The following is a 21,369-nucleotide window of genomic DNA, read 5'->3' as shown; positions in this document are numbered from 1 at the left end:
TGAAATCCCCAGAAGAAAAAAATCGAATGAATAAGTCCTAGGAGGGGGAGGAAACAAGTTACTCCAGTTAGATCACCTGGGCGCGTTACGTCATATTCGGAGCTATCAGCAGGCAGCAGAACTTCGTTGAAATGAGAGCTCATATCTTCATTTTGTATTTTAAAAAATTGTAAAACAAAAAACTATAGCATATTTTTGAAAACTACTTTTTTCTGAAGAAAGACAAATGTTTTGGTTATTACATAATTAAATTTTAGAAAAGAGGCTTTTATAATTTTCGTGGGATGAGTTAAGCAAAAAATAAAACCCAGAAAAATGTGCTACATAAAGGTTTTGCAAAAATTAATAAAAAATACAAAAAGCGATCTATCTGCAAAAACTTTTTTTTCCATCATGTTAGGAATTAAATTTTCTGAGTACAGAAAATATTTTTCTGGCACAAGTAGCTCGGGTTCTGTTGAGTACAGAGAGCTAAAAATCACATAAAACATTAAATAACTCTTTTTCTAAATAAAATATCAAACATCGTAGCCCGAGGTGCATACCGTTGGCAAAAATTGCACCTGTATACCCAATTTCATCATTCTAGACCTTACGGTTTTTCCTGGATGTGCACCACAAACACACACACAAACATCTTGTTTTATTATATGTATAGATACAATTTGATTGTGTAACTGTCTAATAGTGTTTTCAACCAGAGTTCGCAAAACTGAGCCCCCATTTGAAAAAAACCCACTCTCCAGGTGAAATGGGTTCACATTGCATGTGAATGTATTTACTTCAGAAAAAACGTTAATTTTATAACTATTGATCAATACCAAGTCCAGAAATTGCCTATTCTTTTTTACAATTTATTAAGTACCGGAAATTAAAACTGCATATGAATTTTATCTTTCTTTTTTTTTAATATGTAGGAGACCGAAAAAAGCTACAATTATTTCGATCATCTTCAACGATTTTTTTTTCCTTTTTGGGATTACTTTGATAAACTATAACAGAGAAAATCTCTCTCTCTCTCTTTTTTTTAACAGCAACTTAATGCAAAGTGTCCAAGTGAATAAGTTTGATACAATAACCACATATAATTAACCAGAAGTAGTCCACACATGCACACTATATTCCTAAAACTTCAACCACACCATATTCTTGTATTTTTATATGAAAATTTATTTTATTGTTTAATAATCACTAAAATAAAGGAACTTTGCAATTTTTTATTTCTAACTTCTCGAGTCAATGAATATTTAAATACTTGATATTATTCATATTAATGGTTAAGGCTGCATTCTTTATCTTAAAAGTACATCATAGGTCGTCAGAACAAACTGCAAAAAAATATGCTACATAATATGTTTCAGGATTGCAAGATGCACATTTCTCAAAACCTTATTACCAAAATTCGTAATGTTTTTTTATTTTTAGTTTTGCACATTTTTTATAATATATTTGAGATAGAATAGATGCATGACTTAAAATTATACCTAGCTCCATGAAAAGTAAAAGTAGCAAAGTAATAGTTTGGTATAAAAAAAAGATTGAAAATTTAAATAATTTCGAGAAAAAAAAAAGGAATAAGCCTGGGTTTTTCATCAAAAACCTAGATGGTCTGGGTATTTTTTTTATATCTGCTTTCGATCGCACATTTTAGCTGTTTTATCACAGAAAAAGTGCTACTTCTACATGTAGATTTTCAGCACACATATCATTTTATGTCAACAATTTGTTACTGAGAAAATACAACTTTTTAGAACTGACATCTAAAAAAGAAAAATTTTATTATTAAATTCATAGACCACCTAATATCAATGTGAAACAATTGTTTTCATTTACCCTCAAAATTCTCAATGCTTCCAAAGTTTGAGTATAATCCCGTGTTATTCTAATCTTGCAAAATATGGGGGTTTGTTGCATTGCTACATAGAAACAAAGGTTTTAATTTCATTTATGATAGTGGGTTTGATAAAATTACGTGAAGTTTTTTATAAATTAAAAAATAAAATACAGTTCAGTTTTAAAATTAACTTACTTTAGGAACAATTGTATCAGGTGTCAGTTTGTCTACTTCAGCTTCAAGTCTTTCGACAAAACCTGGTAAAAGTGTTAAGCCTCCACTCACAAAAATGCTTCGAGACATCTCTCGCCTTTGATCCACTCCACATTCTTGAATAGCATGATGCACTAACTTATGCAGGCCTGGGTTATCTATACCCCACTTTTCTGGAGTAAATAGGCCCTCTGGTACATGGAACCGGCCCAAGTCAAGAACAATTTCACTGAAATAATTTATATGTAAATTAATTTCATTAAAGCATTAAACTGCATTGCAGTAGAAAAATAAAATACAGCAGCGGGACAAAAAAAAACTGCATCACTTGCAACAATTCACATTTTAAAGAATTTCTCAAGAAATGAGAGCTCAATTGTCCCTGTAACTTTTGTCACAAAAAAGGTATGCTGCAGCTGACATTTTTCAGTAAAATAAAATCACCATGCATGTACGGGACCAGCAACAAATTGAAGAAACCAAAAGCCTTTTTGATCATCCTTCATTGTAAATATCCCGGGAATAAGCTGTTATTTTCAGAAATTAGTTTACCTACTATGAACAAAAATTTCTACATTTTCTTGAAAGCACAATTTCTTGGATTTCACCATCTCGGATAGGCGATGAATCGTTAGGGACGGTTGAAAAATATTTTAACCAGGAGTTGAGAAAAAATGAAATTAGGTTCATATGGTCGCCTATGTGTTGTTAAGTTTGTTATATTCAGCTGATTTTTTTGTTACCAAAGCTGTTTGGCTACGAAAATTTGAAATCTATAAATTGTTTCGCGTGTGCACAGTGACAAATTAATTGCTTTAAATGTTCATAGTTCAGTAAATTTTCCATACTTTTTTTTTTCAAATTTTTATTTTATTATTCTGTTAGTTGCTGCCAAGCTTTCAAAAAGTTTGGTAAGGTTTGACGGAAAACTCGACATTATTATTCTGCCGTGGGCAGGTAAAAGGCAGTAACCGCAAATTTTTCATTTTTTTGCATTTTTGTCATCTAGCAGGGTTCGTACGCCCTTGAAAAACCTTGAAAAGTGCTTGAAAAAAAAAGTTCATTTTCAAGTGCTTGAAAACCTTGAAAAAGTTTTAAAACCTTGAAAAAGTTTCTTAGTGCTTATATTCTCTCAAAAATCAACGAATTGTGCTTAGAAGTTTTAAAAAAGTATTTTCACCACTGCAATTTTCTGAACATGTGCTCAGTATGCAACATCGCGAAAAATTGCTTCCGTGTTTTGGGATTTCGATCCTTTTGCATCTTGTAAATATTTTGATGTTTTTTACAACCGATAGATATTTTGACATATGGTACCTTAGATTAGTTTATTTTTTGTTTAATTTCATTAATTAACAAAGAAATTAATTTGGAAACCATGACAACATTGAACTTACTCGGGTTTCGCGGAAAATTGCTCTTGTGTTTGAAATTTCAATCTTTTTGCATCCTGCAAATATTTAAATATTTTGGCTAATCAAATGTTAGTTTCGCATATGCTACCTTAGATTAGTATATTTTTTATTTAATTTTAATAAAAAACAAATAAATTTATTTCATGGGAAACATGCCACGTCGAACAAACTCAGACTTTGCGAAAAATTGCTTCTCGCTAATCGGATGTTATTTTCATATTTGCTACCGTAGGTTAGCATATTTTATGTTTAATTTCAGTAAAATATAAGTTTATTTTATGGGAAACATGACAACATTAAACTTAATTCGCGAAAATTTGCTTCCCTTGTTTGAGATTTCAATCCTTTTGCATTTTGTAAATATTTTATATTTTTGGCAATTAGTAGTTATTTTGACACTGCTACATCAGATTAGCTTATTTTATTTTAATAACTAAAGAGTTAAAGAATTTATTACCTTGGTCTTGTTTAATTATTTGCTTATTTATTTTTGCAATTTTGAATGATTATCTTTACCTAATTTTTGGTCATAACAGATTTTTTTTTAAAAAATTTAAATTTCAGCAGCTGAGCACCTAACAAATTAACTTAAAGTTTGTATTTTAAATATAAAGTTGATTTATACAATTTTATTTATAAGTACATCATTTTTTATGTCTGCTAATATAAATAAGGTGTATAACAGGGGTGGTTGTGTTATGATTATTCACTTGAAATCCAGTAGTGTTCGTTTTTATGCTTTTACCTCCCTATATCTCCAATTTTCCCCTTTTCCTCAAATGTTCAAAATTACTACTTTATTAAGGTTGTGGGTACTTGGAGCTTACTGAAAGAGGCTTTAATCAGCAAAGGGGTAGATAGCTTAAGGAGGGTCATTCATCTTCATTTGGATCTAATAAATTGACCAGTACCAGCCTAGCTAGGCCCAGTACCTGTTGCTGGTTATCAACAGGCACTGGGCATTGTATTTCTATGCAGAATATTGACTTAATAAACTATTTTATGAATTGTATGCATAGCAAAAGTTATTGTTGTACATATGTATATTCAAGTAATAGGGGTCTTAGTTTTAAAAATTATTCCCCCCCCCCCCTCGCTCCATTTTGCTCTTTGAAACTTTCAGGTAATTTCAAACACAAATCACAATTACACCTGAATATTATTGCCTTTCTAAATTTAAATTCTAATTTCAACAATAACCCATTTTTTTCCCAAAATAAAACTACTTTTGTCATAATATATGTCAACTTATTGTGAACCTTTTCAATTTCGAAATATGGCTCTATAAATCTGAACTTGCACATTTATTGTCTATTGCAAGTTAATCAATGAAAGCTGAATAGGCTCAAGTTTGCATTCAGAGTATTTATCACTGCTTAAGCTGCTTTTGTATATTTTGAGGTGTAGAGACTGGACTGTGGACTTTCATAAACTTTTCTTACTTCCTAATTTTTAAATTTACTCGAGGACAGTTGAAATGCCTTATTGGCTGAACAGCTAATAAATACATACGAATAATTGATTTGCATACTTATAAATGATTTGCAAACCTAATATTTTTAGAACTTAATAGTGTAAACTGAAATAACTTTCTGGGTAGTGTCTTTGTCCTAACCGCCCTTATATTGTAATAAACCACTGTATAGATATTGGAAATAAATGTTGAAACCAGGGGGGGGGAAGGAGTGACTTCAAAAACTCCTCTCCGGCAATGCCATTGCACATGGGTATTTTAGTTTCTTCCCATAGAAGTTAAAAGCACTTATGAAAGGTTTTTTTTTTAAGTATTAATTTGCTGATTCTAGAAAATATACAAACCTCTGACTGCTGCAACCTTTGAAAAACCTCAAAATCAAACCTCTTGGTATCTGCTTCTCTTTATGACCAAACTTTTCAAACATTTTCAGAAAAACTTTCAACGCAGTAGATCTTTCATCAAAGTGTCTCTCGTTGTAGAAAAAGCAATTTTGTTTTCCTATACTTTTTTGTATTATTGCCTTATTTCTATGTGTTTGTAGTAAATGAAATCTGCATACAATATTTTTAGTACAAATTTATGATATTGCCTTGAAAACAAAATTTTTTACCTTGAAAAGTACTTGAAAAGTGCTTGAATTTTTTTCTGCCTAAAGGGTATGAACCCTGTCTAGTGTGGTACAGCTTTATTGTACAAGCTTTCTTATTTGGTTTCCGCTGGAAAAATCGTCTAATTTCAACATTTCCCTATTGACAGTATTGAATCCAACACACATTTCTTCAAATATCTCGAAAATTCATTTCTGCAGATACTGCCATTTACTTGCCCACGGCTCACTGTATCACAATGTTAAGGATTTTCACCAGGAAGCAGCGAAAATTCGATGTCTATCTTTATTTGGAACCTCTAAGTTTTTCTTAATGTTAAGGAAATTCTATAAATGAATTTCTTAAAATTTAATTTTATTTTTCTTTGAAGATAAAAGAGATTATTTTTAAAGAAAATAATTATTTATCCTTTAAAACAACGTTAAGCCATGCTCCCATCAGTTTGCATCACCATGAGTACTATGAATATTTTAATTAAATCTATTTACAGTGTCGTCCACTCACACATTAGTAGGGAAATGTGGAGCAAAGTGAAATAGTTAAGATAACTGTTTTAAAATGAAAAAACTAGAAATTACAGAAAAGAGCAATGTATTTTATGCTGAAATAGGCACTGAAACATTATTTTGTTATTTTTGGCAGTAACTTTTTAATTTCAGAAAAAAATGGAAAATGTTCACTTTTTTTCTTTTTATGGGGCAACATGAAAAATAAATTGTTTCTAATGAAATATTTTTAATTTCATTATTAAGAATATTTTTGATCAAATGAATGAGTAAATAAAATAATTATTGAATAAATGAATACCTATTGAAGCAATAAACGAATAAATATGTAAATTTATTAATATATCAGAAAAATAAAATAAGGAACGAACAAGAAAATAAGTGAATGAATGAATAAATAAGTGAATTATTAAATGATGGAATGTATGAGTGATTTAATAAATGATTGAAAAAGTAAACGAAAAAGAAACTATTTCACTTTTCCCTGCATGCACTTGACTAATTGTACAAAACATTTAAAATAAAGATAAGTTTAACATTAAATAAGTAAATACTGCAACGAACATTAGCAGCAGCTCTCAATATTTAAAGTGTTAATAACAAGGACTTTATCCTTTTATAACAATAAAAATAATTTTTGACACACAACGAAGTATTACAATATGAGTATTAATTTTTAAAAATTGCTTATATTATCATATGTTTTGGTCTTCAGAGGTACCTTTTTCCTTGCTGGAATAGACTACAATGCTACTACATACAAAATTAATATTACCAGATAGGTGGCGCTAAAATCAGAGATTAGTAAAAAGAGTAAATATGTGAAATATTTACTTTGAACTCCTTAAATATCTCTAACATGGAAAATTAAAAATTAAATTCATAAATATAAGAGGAACACGAAATAAGCATTTGCAAATGTGGAAATAAAATACATCATTTCAAATATATGGGATTTGTAATACTATTAAAGTAAAAGCAACTTTTTAGAAACAATTAAAAAAAAAACATATAAATGACTCACACAAAAGTTACAGAAACATTGTGTTTGGGAGCTTATTAATTTAGATTTTAGATTTCAAACTTTCCTATTCCTTAATGGCATAAAACAAGAAAAGGGCAACGTTTTTGAATTTCAACTTACTCCCATAAGCAGTCGTCATTGAAAAAATGACTTGTTGATAACGACATTTCAAAATCATCAGGATTTGTGTGGTATCTCTGCAGTTCTTCAGTATAATCTTCAGCTACGTAACATAATTGCTCCAATATGTAACGAGCTAAGTAAGTTTGCACATCACTAACGACACTGGAACAAAGAATTATGCAAGAAATATCACACGGGGATCCATTTATGAATTTATAAGTCATAAGATGAAAAAAACTTTACTAATCAATGTTCAAAATTCCTACTTTACCTAATGTTTTTCTCTGCTAAAGCTTGTTTTAGGTGATGAATCATCCTTTGTCCACCATACGGTAATCTAGTTACACCACTTTCTACAATGTAACCTGAAATGTCAAGTCATGCATTTCAGAAAACTAAATCCAATAGTTACAGTACATTCTAAAATTTAGCCTAAAATGAATACTTTATTTCAGGTGAATAAATGTTAGATTGAGGTTCATATCATCAGGGGTCGAAGTGGTCCTATATATCCTATATTTCCTATATTTTCAAAAAAAGTATGAAAATCGTCCTATATTCCCTATATTTTTGGAAAGTGTCCTATATTTCCTATATTCCAGTTTTTTATCCAATTTATTTCTTTAAAACAACAGTAAATAAACTATCTGACTTCGGAGTTTTCGTCGAAAGTACGTGTGCAAACGAATTTGAAATTAAAAAACGCAACTCACTAAATCCTGCAACAGGCGTCTTCTCTCATTGGCTACAGCAATATGACTTCACTGTAGTGGGTGGAATTTCGAGAACGAATTCTGAAGTTGGTTTTAGAATTTTGCGTTTGGCAACAGCAGTTTGTTTTGTTTTCCAGCGTGGTTTTTTTTTCGGTTTTTGCTTTCGCGGGTATATTTTTGTGTTCAGTGCATTTTCTGATCGGAATGTTCCAATAGTCTTTTTGCAATCTTTTCTTTTTGTGAAATTTTATGGTACAAAATATCTGTATATTTGTGGTACGGCTGGAAATGACTGAGCTGGCGGTGTATTTCATGTAAAGCATTGGTTTTTTCCTGTTAGTTCTCAACACAAAGACTGTTTTGATTTATTTATATAAGCTATGTTTGTGACATAGCTTATATAAATAAATAAAAACGTTTGTGACTATATTCCTGCAAAAATTGTGAGTTGCTGTGTTCATGTGCGCCCATATGCAAAGTTGCAAGGGGGGGGGGGGCTCAAATATTTTCCTTGTGGTTTAGCTGGATATTTTCCCCGTGGAAACTGATTTCAGGACGGATTAGGGTCATTAAAAGTTGACATTTCTAATAACTTATTCATTAATGACTGGAGAAGAAATGTTTTTATATTTTTGCAATGAAAAAAGTACTAAAAGCAAGAAGTTCTAATTTCAAGGGGGGGCTCGAGCCCCCTCCCCTTGCTCCCCTTTATGGGCGCCCTTGGCTGTGTTAATTATAAATAAATTTCACTTTGTTCTTTTTTTTTTTTTGTCTACAAATTACACTTTTTTCAATAATTATTCTTTCAACTACAGGAAAGTCATTTCAGGTGTAAGTTATAATTTTGTTTGAGGGTTTTTTTTTAAACAAAATCATTGATAAGAATAAATGAATAATATGTATGTATTATTTCTTTTTTCATAGCGAAACTATTCATATAATGTGTCCTATATTTGTCCTATATTTTTTGTGGAAAATGTCCTATGTGTGACAAGTCGATCACTTCTACCCCTGTATCATTTGTTATCTATAAGAGTTGTCCAAATGAAAAGTGGACGCGTGCAATAACATCAGAACTAATCATGGATATCAATATTTACGTATTTTTAAAGTATCATTTTTCTCTCTTAATATTTGCCTTCAGTTGTTTATCATTTTACTCACCTCTCTTCGTCATCTTACCCTAAAGGTGGGGTAAGATGACGAAAAACGCTTTTTGCTTTTGATGGCATATACAGGGTGTATCAGTACAGCGTTTACAGACTTTCAAGGCAGACAGAGTACACATAAATGATGGGAAACCACATAGCAATGCATGGTCGGAAACGCCTTCCTGACGCGAGAGTGACGCACAGAGCAGAAGAACGACAGGACACAAATAAGAGCAGCAAACATGTTTATTATTTTTAATATAGCAAAAATACTGATAAGTTTTTGTCTAGTGTACAAGATAGATGTTGTTACGTAAACCGAAGCATCAGATGAATGCCAGCAAGTTCAGCGTTCGTGTAACGTTCCATCCTACTACCACTTGTCGGCAGGTGGAATGAAGCTTCATAGCGAGCACGGCAACAAAAATAGCGAGTAAGCTTGCACCCTCATCTGATGCTTCGGTTTACGTAGCGACACAAAACCTTACCAGCATTTTTGCTGTATTAAAAATAATAAACATGTTTTTTCCTCTTATTCATGCCTTGTCTTTCTCGAGCTTTGTGTCGTCACCAGCGCCGTGTCCAAGGGGAGGGTTTTAGGGGTTAAACCCCTCCCTTGTTGAAAAAATAAGCCAAATGAAGAAAATGTATATTTGACTTAAATTTACTTTAATGAGAAAGTTTGCGTTCAGCGTTTTTATTTTATTTTAATTTTCTCTCTAAGGTTTTTGCGATTTACAACTGCTAAAGCCTTACAAACTGATGTAATATTTCGGAAAAAGTATGGCGGATAAACCGCTGAATGATCTAATAATGCAAAGAAAGAATATTGCTTATTGTAAGGAGCTTATGGTGAATTTGACATATGTTACATCTATGAAGATGCGTTAGTGATTGTGCTTGGCTATGTAATTTGCATCTGCAAAGAGTTCTTTCTTGTTTAGTTTATTAAGCATTATTTCAGAACATAACAACCTGATATACATTCTATATTATAAAAGAATTTGTGAAGAGTTTTTAATACTCATTGCAATATACTACATAGTAAACAGATTTAATTAAAAAGAAGCAAGCAATGTTTGATTAAAGCGAATCTGTGAAACGAAGGAATACTTTGGTAACTTGTACAGCTAGAGGTATCCTTCAAGAATACAGCAGTCCTTACATGTGAATAAACGCCATACTGGGATCAGCAATTTGTCGTAAAACTAAAAGCTGTAAGGGGGTTGAATTCTCCCCCCCCCCTAATGGTAAGATTAAAACCCCTCCCTTTATGAAAATCTGGACACGGGCCTGGTCGTCACTATCGCGTCAGGAAAGCGTTTCCGACCATGCATTGCTATGTCATTTCTCATCGTCTAAGTGTACTCTATCTGCCCTGAAAGTCTGTAAACGTTGTACTGATACACCCTGTATATTCCAAAAGGAGATGATCATATTTTAATTTTTTTTACTGCTGAATACTAAAATGAATAGGATTAAAAAAAATATCTTTCTTTTTTTGGTCTATAAAATACATTAAAAATTAATCCTATGTAAAAGAATATACTGACCTTCAATAATAGGAATTACATCGAGTCTGTCACCAATATCAACGATTATTCCCGATTTTGAATTATAAGCATGAAGTGATAGAATAGCTTGATGAGTCAGGTTGATTCCTTTCACACGGAAGTCATCTAAGAGCATACATGCTATTTTGAGTTTCGTTTGAAGACTTAAATTCCTAGGCATACTCAGTTGAATCTATGAAAAACGTTGGTAAGAAATATTATTCATTAAATATGTGCATTTACGAAAGAAAACATACAAAATGAAAAGTGTTGCGGTACAATGATAAAAAAAAAAGAAAAAGAAATTAATTTGAATTTTGACATCTTGAATTCAAATTATGTTTTTCGCAATCATGAGTGTGTGTGTGTGTGTATGTAGGCGTGTGTGCTTGTGTGTGGGGGGTACGTGTGTTTGTGTGTAAGGGTATGTGTATGTGTGTGTGTAGGCATGTGTGTTTGTCTCTGTGTGCAGGCATGAGTGTGTGGGTAATTGTGTGTATGAGTGTTTGTGTGCGTGGGGGCGGGGTATGTGTGTGTAGGCAAATGTGTTTGTGTCTGTGTGCATGCATGAATATGTGGGTAGTTGTGTGTATGTGTTTGTGTATATGTGTAGGTGTCTGTATGTTTGTGTGTGTATGTGTACGTGTCTGTATGTATGCGTGTGTGTATGTTTTGTGTATGTGTGTAGGTGTATGTGTGTGCGTGTGTGTGTGCAGTTGTTATGTATGCACGTGTGTGTGCAGTTGTTATGTATGCGCGTGTGTGTAGCATATGGATGCAAAGTGGAGAAGGTTTTCGCTATAGGAGCAGCATCGTGAGGAGCCGGTCGACGGTGATGCTGCAGAGGCTGCTGGGGGGAAAATAAAATGATAGCACATCAAAACAGTCAAATAAAAGCAATAAGCAATCGTGATTCCTCAAAAAAAATTTTAATTTGAATTTTGTCATCTTGAATTTAAATTATGTTTTTCGCAATCACGAGTGTGTGTATGTAGGCCTGTGTTTTTGTGTGTGTGGGGGGGTTTATGTGTGTTTGTGTGTAGGGGGTGTGTGTGTAGGCATGTGTGTTGGTGTCTGTGTGCGTGGGGTGGGGTATGTGTATGTGGGCATATGTGTTTTTGTCTGTGTGCAGGCATGAATATGTGGGTAGTTGTGTGTATGTGTTTTGTGTATGTGTGTAGGTTTTGTGTGTGTGTGTGTGTGTGTGTAGGTTTTGTGTGTGTGTGTGTGTGTGTGTGCGTGTTTATATGTATGCGCGTGTGTAGGATATGGACGCAACCTGGAGGCGGTTTTCGCTAGAGGAGCAGCATCGTGAGGAGCCGGTCGACGGTGATGCTGCAGAGGGTGGCAGTGGGAAAATAAAATGATAGCACATCAAAACAGTCAAATGAAAGCAATAAGCAATCGTGATTGCTATAAAAAAAAAAAATAGTAGTAGACAAGTAAATGCTGTTCTTCAAGCTTTTTTCAAATTTAAAGGCACTAAATATGAAGCTTTGACATTTTTATTTGCTACACTATTTATTTTCAATCATGCATTTAATAATTGCTGAATGTACCAAGTCACTTTACCTTGTAATTCTCTGGTTGAATGTTGAGCTCACAAAATATATGCTTCAGTAAGTCGGGTAGTATCGAAACATCTATACTGTACTGTAAATAGAAACAAAATATTTAAAGTTAAAATATTGAGGGGGACAAACAACTATTTTTTCATTCAAACAGCTATCGTGACTGATTAAGGGATAAATGTCATAAAGCAAATGTTATATTTCAACGTGACTTACAATATTTCCCTAAATTAAAACAATATATGTACAGCATTATATGCACATAAAAATTGGTAATGAGAGTATTACGAAGGGGAAAAAAACTAAATTCTTCAGAATATTGGCATAAATAACACATTGACGTTACTTCCCGATTATAATGAACTAAGTTCGATTTTGAAAGCGGTATAGTTAGCGGAAAAGTTTCTTCATGCTTTGCTGAAGAAATAATAACAATAAATTATCTTCTGAAATTATACATCACATCAGTACATTATGAATACATTTTTAATTATTTTAATATGTACACAAATAATGTCATTCATAAAGTTTTTCCAATGATTAATAGAAACGTTTTGCCAAAAATTCAAACAATGGTTAATTGCTATCTCTTCATTTTAGCTGAAATGTTCGGTTGACCTCTTGAGTTTATTTATACATGAATGTGAGTAGGGTCGCGCCGTCCCTATGTGCAAGGTCGTGCGGCACACGACGGCGCCAGAGCCCAAAAAACGCCAAGCTCTACCGATCAAAAATGCTTCAAATGAAGGGAAAATAAGCTCTAACCAAAAAGTAAAATGGAATTCTTCATGATTTCTAATGGAGGCAGTGAAATTATACTGCTCATTGATTTATCTGTCTCGCTGAGAATCTAAAATGAAACATTACTGACTTGCTGTGTCTAAACATGCTATTCAAAAGCGCTACTTTTGCACTGAAAACAAGTGACTTTTATTAATGCATACATTAGCATTTTTCTTCTTAATGTGGAGTCATGAATGCTATTTCGGTATGTCTTTATTACACAAGGTTGAGCATACGAGGGGCAAGAAATTTGCTTATCCCCATTTTGGTTCTTGAGTGAATATCTTGTATTATAATTTGTGCAAACATAGTCTTTTTGTGATTTTTAATTCGTTGTAATTACAGTGTTTCATGTTATCATACATTGAAAAAAATACGATAAGCACATTAGCATATTACTTAGATGTGTGTAATATTTATACATTGTAGATAATATTTTAAGTTTTTTTTTTAGTTCCGAAAAGTGTTGACCATAATTACTTGATTCTCCTCTCCCTCTCCCTTTTATCTTTTTAACTATTTGTGCATTAAATTAAAGAAAAAAACAAACTTGGAGAGACTATGTATTTGTTTTGGATCTTAAATTCAATGCCTGTAACGGTTCCGTATTTTGAAATTTTTGATTTTACCGGAAATGATTTCAGTTTCAAATTTTAAAGGGAAATATCCTCTACTTCAATTTAGAAATCTCTTCAGTACTCTGTTGTCATATTTTGGCCGGCATAACACTTTAAATAATTATTTATTAATTAGAGATATTTAGAGCGGTGTTAACTTTGATGTTTAAAATATTTTCTTTTTCCAAAAATGCATTAGCATATCACTGGCCGGGTTCGTCCAACCGGGCCCAGCCTGAAAAAAACCCGCTATCTCGGTAAAGTAGGTTTTTCAGAATTTTCTATATTTTGAAAAATTCTCTTCAGAAACAAACTAAATATCGATCAATATAAAGTCTAGAAATAGACATCCTGCTTTCTGGAAGGTATATCAAATATTAGAAACTTAAGCTGCGTACTAGCAAGCAATAATTATTTCGATCACATTGTAAAAAACTTTTTTAATTGTTGGGGTAAAATGCTTTAACTGAAACTGGCCATTTTTTTTTTTTTTTTTTTTAACGGCATCTCAATGCAAGGTTTGCAATAGAAAAAAAAGTCAGATTCTAAAAGTCAGTTTCAATCGCCCGTTCCTTACACCCGCCCATACTCGAAATAACTTAGAAATATGAAGTAAACACGTACACTGTTCCAAAATTGAAAATTAACAGACTGTTTTTATTTTAATGAATTAAATGCCAAACGTATTTTTTTTCCATATTGCATTTGTTTACAAAACCTGACCCCAGGAGTTAACTATATTTTGCTCGAACGTCTCTGCATAAAGGCGCTCAAAAGACATTTGCACGACGGCGCCGATCAGGCTGCGCGGCCCTGAATGTGAGTACAAAATAACTTCCTTTATAGAAAAGTTTCAAGAAGATTTTAAAACCATTTAGGATGAGGAGCAAAGCGTAAAGATTTTAAGGCATGGGACAAAGATTTCTAAAATGCAGAAGTCTTGAACATAGCTTTTAACAGTAACGTAATGAGTTGTAAATGTTAAGCTAACGCAAAATGAAACACTACACATTGCAATGAAACTATTACGTATCATTGCCTGACTTTCTTCTACACAAAACTACCGTTCAACATAGTTACCATGAATTTTCTAATATTTGCTCCATCGTTGAACCCACGCATTAAAACCGTTTTGGAAAAATTTACGGTTTTCCTTTTAAAGTCCTGATTTTAAAGCTCTTAGAATCTCATTCAGCTCATTGAATTTGGGAACCTTATTGCATTGGACTCTCTGGGCCAAACAAGTAAGTTCAGGTCTCATCTCCAGTGCTTACAGTTCTGAAGAAATCCTGTTGATCCCCTTCATAGCCATCCAGGAGCTCTTGACAAGCATCCACTGGCCTCCTCCGATTATCACCGGTCAGTTGCTTGGGAACTCACCAGTGTTGGGCATTAATCAATTATTTTTTCAATTGCCTTGTTAATTGATTGAAAAAGTAATTGCAATTAAATTAATTGCAACTAAATTAATTGCAATTAAACTATTAATTGTACTTTGCAATTAATTTAATTGGATTAATGTACGTTAATCGTTTTTCACAATTAAAATAATTGCAATTAATTTTTTAAATTGTTTTATGAAACAATTAAAACTACCAATTAACTAAATGTATCAATAGGTACAGCGCAGGGTACGAAGTTCAAAGTATTATTCGATTTCGTATTTTCGTTCAGTGCCGAGATTGCTCGCTCGCCGCGTGAGTCTCGTCTTGGCAAGTTTTTTCCCCCTTGGCAAGTAAATGATTGTGTTTTAATTAAGTGTTTTAAATTTGTGCAAATCATTGTTTTATAGTTTAACCTGTAACAGGGGAGGTGAGAAAGAAGGACATAACAGGGGACGTAAGATCTCAGATACCGCTCTGTTTTAAATGTTTTTTCTTAAATCGTGTAATTAAGATGCTTTTCAGTAATTTCTCTCAGATGATCTTTGGACTTTTACTAGTACGGAAAAAAAAATTTATTTGAATTCTTAATTGAAATATACCTTTTTTGAGGAAATTTTGCTAGAGCCATAAGATTTTTTGAGAAAAGTCATATGCTGCAATAAATAATTTATTACCCGTAATAAAGTTACTGTTGTGCACTGATATTTTATTCGTTTCTAACATGTGTATTTAAAGAGATAGCAATACGGTGCCCGTCCAGCGTCCTCGTCCCAGGTGGACCTGTTGCTTGAAGAGTATATTATACAAAACCAGTATTTTTTTAAGAGTTAGTTTTAATTGAAATTCACAAAACAATTGACAATTGTTAATTGTAGTAAACTACAATTAGCAATTAATTAATTGTTAACTGTGATAAACTACAAATAACAATTAATTAATTGTTAACTGTAGTAAGCTACAATTAATTGTTAATTGTAGTTTTCCACAATTACAATTGATTAATTGTTAGTTGTTGTGGTTACGTTTACCAATTAATCAATCGTTAATCTTTAATTGTCAATACAATTAAAATTTGCCCAACTCTGGAACCCACTTGTGATATCCAAAGTTAACAATTATTCATTGGGTAGAGCCATAATGGTATTCAATGCATCGGCAAGACTCTGCGCCGTATCGCAGAATGCTTCCTCAAATAACTTCCTCAGCACGTTCTTTATTGTCATCTGTAACTAATGTTGTTAGCCGACTGCTTCTTGGCTAATCCGAAATTTCTGTTTCTCCATTTCCATACTTCCTTACTCAGCTCTACGACATTGCTGATGACCCTTTACCGCATCCGTATAAATATTCTTCAAGTGATTATGGATTTCCTTAGGTGCACAACGTTTTTGTTTTTCCAGATACTCAGTGAAGATTTTCTTTTAGCTTTAAATTCACAGTTCTAATCAATCAATCAGAAAACGATTGTACGTTCAAGTACAGTTAAGCTACCGCGATAATATTACGTGTTGACCGTCTAGTTTATGTTAAAAAAAAAAGGAGTGACGGAGGCATTACGTTTTGATACCCCTTCGTAGGCATATAAACTACAGTATTAAGACTGGATATATGTGTTGAAACTAAGGGCTCTGGCGGGGTCCCCTAACTATGCCACTGAACTTAAGTATTTTGGTTTCTTCCCGTGAAAGTTCAAAGTCCCCATAGTACTACAGTTGTGGAGTATTTTTATTTTTTTTTGACATAAGCTTGTTCACTCTTAAAAATGTACTTTGAATGTGAAGAATGCAAAACTAAGCCTCATGTAATCTGATCCTCTTTAATAACCGAGTTTTTCAGACTTTTTAAAGGAACTTTCGGTTTAGTAGATCTTTTATTGAAGTGTCTCTTGTCCCAGAAAGTTCAATTTTGTTTTCCTGTATATATTTTTTAATTATTCATTAATTTATATGTTTGAATTAAATGAACTTTGCATACGATATTTATCGTACAAATTCATGGCAGTACCTTGAAAAATATTTTTTGACCCTTACTGTATACCTTGAAGGGTATAAACCTTGTTTAAAAAAAAAAAAAACTTCCTGTGGGAGAGAAAACATTATGGATGGAGTAGAATACGCATTTTGTGCTTGAAAAGTAAAAGAAGAAATAACAACGTTTAATTGCACAAAATTGCAGATAACTGCATCCACATGTTTCGGGGTTACAATGAGCCCCATTTTCAATGAGAAATAAGTGAGCTTATGAATGATCCACACTTGCTTGCACTTATTTTGCATTGAAACAGGGTTCGAAGTAGGGTAGGGATTCAGAGGTGCTCTTCGGATTTTTTTTGAAATTGAAGTCTTAAAAACGTAGTTGAAGACCCTCTTTGTTGGCGTTAATAGAGGAACAAGTGCGGTTCGATTCTCTACCCTCTATTTTTTTTTTTTTTAATTTAAGTCCTAAATACGCAAATGACGTTAGGCAAAGAGATTGGATTCGAGACTATCCCGATAATTTTTTATCAATAACAGTTTAGAAATTACAATATCACGTAGCTTTTGCTGGTTTGTGATGATGAAAAAAAAAGTTAAAAGCTACCACAGAAATGTTTAGAAATTGAAATTCCAAAAACGCATTTGCAGCCACCATTGGTGATGACCGGGAGGTTTGGAGTTCTCTTCCCCGTAAATGTATTGAAATTAATGTAATACAATCAAAAAATTAGACGATAGTTGATGATGCGAGGGAAGGTACTGGTGTAAAGGGTGATCTCCTAGAAAAGTTTCAAAATTAAAGCCCTAAAAACACAATTGACTACGTTCGAGTACTCTCCTATGGCAATTTTCAAAATAGAATTTTAAAGAATGCAATGCAATTTTCGGCTATCGCTGATACTGTTAGACGAAACTGAAGTTCTAAAAACGAAATTAAACTAGCTTTGGTGAAGCTAAGGAATAAATTTGGTTTGGGGAATCCAGGGGTGCCCACCCCCTTAAGAGCAAGGGCGCACCCCCCTAAGTATCGCGAAAACCCCCGTGAAAAGCAATAGCCTCCGCCAAATGAGAAAAATACCCGTCAATCCCCCCTAAAATCTTCAATGGCGCAGTCTGTGCCCTGACCCCCCCCCCTAGGTGGGCACCCCTGGGGAAACCCTCCCTACTCCTTCTTCGGAAACTTTGTAATTTTTTAAAATTTATTTTCAATAAATAGTCTGGGAAACCGCTCCTGTATTTTTTCTTTTCCAAAACCATTTGACTGTTTTGGTTTTTCATAATGGAGTTTTCAATTTTCACCCTAATTTTTGTTTTTTTGAAATATAACTGTTTGTGGTCTCATAAAAACTTTTAACATTTTTGACTGGGAGTTTATTTTTTCAAGGATTTCTTTCGTCACTTTTTTTATTTTATTTTATTTAAAATTTCGTGCGTCCGAATTGTTTTGAAAAATTTTTGCTTTACTTTCATTTTTTATCCTCAAACACTATAGAACTATGTACTGGTACGAGTTAATTTTCATTACCACATTTTAAATCTCTATTTTTCTATTGTAAATTCTTCTATTTGACCCATGTTTTTTTTCTCGATTTTGCTGTAATTTCCGGGAAGGTATTTTATTTCAAAAAAAAAAAAAAAAGTAGAAATGTAAATGTACCCGCGGCCCCAACGAAGCTATCATTTTTATTTATTCATTCATTTTTTGAACTGAATGGGTTTATGTAATATACTGAATACTTTTTCGTTGGAAAATGTTTGAAACGTACATTTCGTTGGCACTTAATCAAGTAATTTTTATATTACAGACTTTCAGGTACTCTCTTAAATAATATTTTTATATTGCATTTTCTTTTTTGGTTTTACGGATTTTTTTAAATCACTTTTATTCATTTGTTCAAGAAATATTATTTTCTTAGATTTCTTTACAGCTCTAAAACAAAATTAGTAGCACTTTCGTTGAAAAATTGTGGTGCCACCTACTTGGCGATGCCCCTGCTTCTCTCGTGGCCTACTTCTGAGCATTTTGCTCAGCAGCGTTTCCTTCTCGGCGGCCAAACCTAAGACACAGTTATGGCCAGTTTTGTTAAAATCGTAAAATTCATTTAGATTGTAGAAAATAAAGTTGATGGGTATTTAAGGACCGGCCTTTTCTGTCCCGAGAAGAGCCGGCACTTCTGGCAGTTGCCCAAATACCCACATGACCAGCCTGTATTTTGTTCCATGCTACTACCTATGCATTCAAATCGTTTTGCATGGAACACAGATAAGTCGTCATTTTCTGTTTTTTGGTCACTCCTGCGCACAGTTCGTGCACGTTGTTAGCATAAAATATTATTTTATTTTATTTTTTATTCTCGGTCCACAGCCGATAATTTAAAGAAAATAATTTAAAGTTAAGTGTACCTACTTTAAGCCCAGTCTGGTAAAAGTAGAACCTGTCAACTAGTTGGTGCTAACACTTCAATCGACGATTCCCCCACGCCATAATTAATGGCGACTGTTTACTGAAATCATTGGAGATTGCATGTCTCGATGTGTCGATTCAGAAAAGTTGAGTTGTCACCTGATCGACTGGAATTAATTCCACTCGTTGACCGCACGTGCTATGGAGAGGAGTACGAATATTCGCGGCAGTGGAATATGCAAATGAGTGATGGTCGAAGTAGAAGTTAGTGTGGTGACGTCATCGAGGCATGGAATCTCATTGGTTGATAAAACATATATATTGTGGCGAGTGGCAGCAAGCGATCACTCTCCGCTCTCGTTTTTCTTCTTTCAACGATCCCCAGTGGTTGGTTCTGATCGTGAAGCCTAGTCCGGCTCACGTGTGGGGGGGTTTTTCCCCGCGATGCTAGCGGGTGTTTTTGTGGTATGTAATGTTTAATCTTCCAAGTCCTGGAATTAGTGAGTCCAGGTGAAGAAACACTTGTGTTGTGTCCGGCCAATTAAAATGTCGGGGATGTGAGTTCCACGTGTCTACCTGTGATGCTCACCGATCTACGAATTGTGTAATGTTGCCTGTTCAGTATGGACATTCCTGAAGTGTGATTCGGCGGACCTTTTTGTGAGTCTTCAAGCTGATCCTTCGGAGTGGCAAGCGATTGCATCGACGTTTTGGTGACATTTTTCTTTATTTTCTGGAACCACTTTTGTTATGATATTTTGGGGGTGTATTTTATGGGGATGTTATTCTAGTCATATTTAATAAATGTATTTTTCTGAAACATGTTTTTTTGCTTGTCTCCAACTTGACATTACACGGCCAGTTAATGTTGGCTTAGTTTAAATATCTTAACTTCTGGATTTTAAACTTAACCTAAATTTATGCCAGCAGAGTGGTAGCAGAGCGTGGTCGAATGTCATTTTGGTTGGAGACAAATTTGCAAAAGTTTTCAGAATAATGGAAAGGGACTATCGAAACATTAAGAAACTTAACTCCTGCAATTGGGCAACATGGTCGAAAAATATGAAAATGGTACTGATAGAAAGAGATTTATGGGAATTAACCCAAACAAAATTAGAAGAAGGTATTTCGGCAGAAATAAAGAAACGGAGGGGCCAAGCAGTGGCGATTATTTACCTCAACATAGAGGATGAGTTAAAACAACTAATAGATGATTTAGACGATCCATATGCTGTATGGACGTCATTGAAATTGAATTTTGAACCTCCGTCTTTAGCCCGTGTTGCCGGATTGTGGGAGGAGTTTTTTTCTAGCAGAATTAATGAAAAAGAAACTATTGGAATGTTCGCGGCTCGATTGAAGTGTTTGCTCCGACAGTTGGAGGAGAATGGCTATAAAATGGATGAGAAATTAAAGGGATTTCAACTAATACGTAGTTTAGATCAAAATTTTAGGGGAATAGTACAAAATATTTATAGATGGGATGAAAGTAAATTTAACTTTTCAAATGTTTTGGATGAACTTTTAGCAGAAGAGGGGAGATTAAAATTTTTAGGAAATGAAAATTTTGGAAATAGTAGTTCAAGTGTTAATGCTTTTTCTGTTCAAAATAAACACCAGACTGGGCGGAAAGTTGAAAATGTAAATAAATTTGAAACGAGAGTTTGCTTCACATGTGGGAAAAAGGGGCATATTTCGGCTCGGTGTTGGAGCAGAAAACCAAATAATCAAAATAAAGGTAATCGTAATTTTTCCAAACAAAGTAATCCCCCTAAGGCTGGAATGTTTTGCACCATCAGTAAAATATCAGGAGTACAGGCCAACAACACAAATTTGAAGGAGGAAATACCAGTATTTTTACTGGATACAGGTGCCACGGCACATTTCTGTAAAGATAGGGACCTATTTTGTGAATTGAGGCCTGTTAAAAATACCAAAATGGAAGTAGCTGTGGGCAATGTAAATAGTCAAGTCGAGGGGGTAGGGAAAATTGTTTTCGAAATCAAAACAGATGGT

General features: G+C 33.4%; 1 protein-coding gene across 1 annotated transcript in view; it reads right to left on the bottom strand.

Annotated features, from left to right (window-relative positions):
- The window catches only part of LOC129231640 (uncharacterized), a 113,800-nt gene that overhangs the window by 1,308 nt on the left and 91,123 nt on the right, over positions 1-21,369 (bottom strand). Inside the window, exons 6-10 of the mRNA XM_054866004.1 lie at positions 12,190-12,270; positions 10,618-10,810; positions 7,472-7,565; positions 7,198-7,362; positions 2,030-2,276 (exon numbers count right to left, since the gene is read on the bottom strand). Of these exons, the coding sequence (XP_054721979.1) occupies positions 2,030-2,276; positions 7,198-7,362; positions 7,472-7,565; positions 10,618-10,810; positions 12,190-12,270 (780 nt within the window). The remainder of the gene's footprint in view (positions 1-2,029; positions 2,277-7,197; positions 7,363-7,471; positions 7,566-10,617; positions 10,811-12,189; positions 12,271-21,369) is intronic.

This window comes from Uloborus diversus, chromosome 10, assembly GCF_026930045.1.
Source record: "Uloborus diversus isolate 005 chromosome 10, Udiv.v.3.1, whole genome shotgun sequence".
Classification (NCBI taxonomy): domain Eukaryota; kingdom Metazoa; phylum Arthropoda; class Arachnida; order Araneae; family Uloboridae; genus Uloborus; species Uloborus diversus.
The sequence above is the reverse complement of the archived record's forward strand: the minus strand, read 5'-3'. Positions and strand labels throughout refer to the sequence as shown.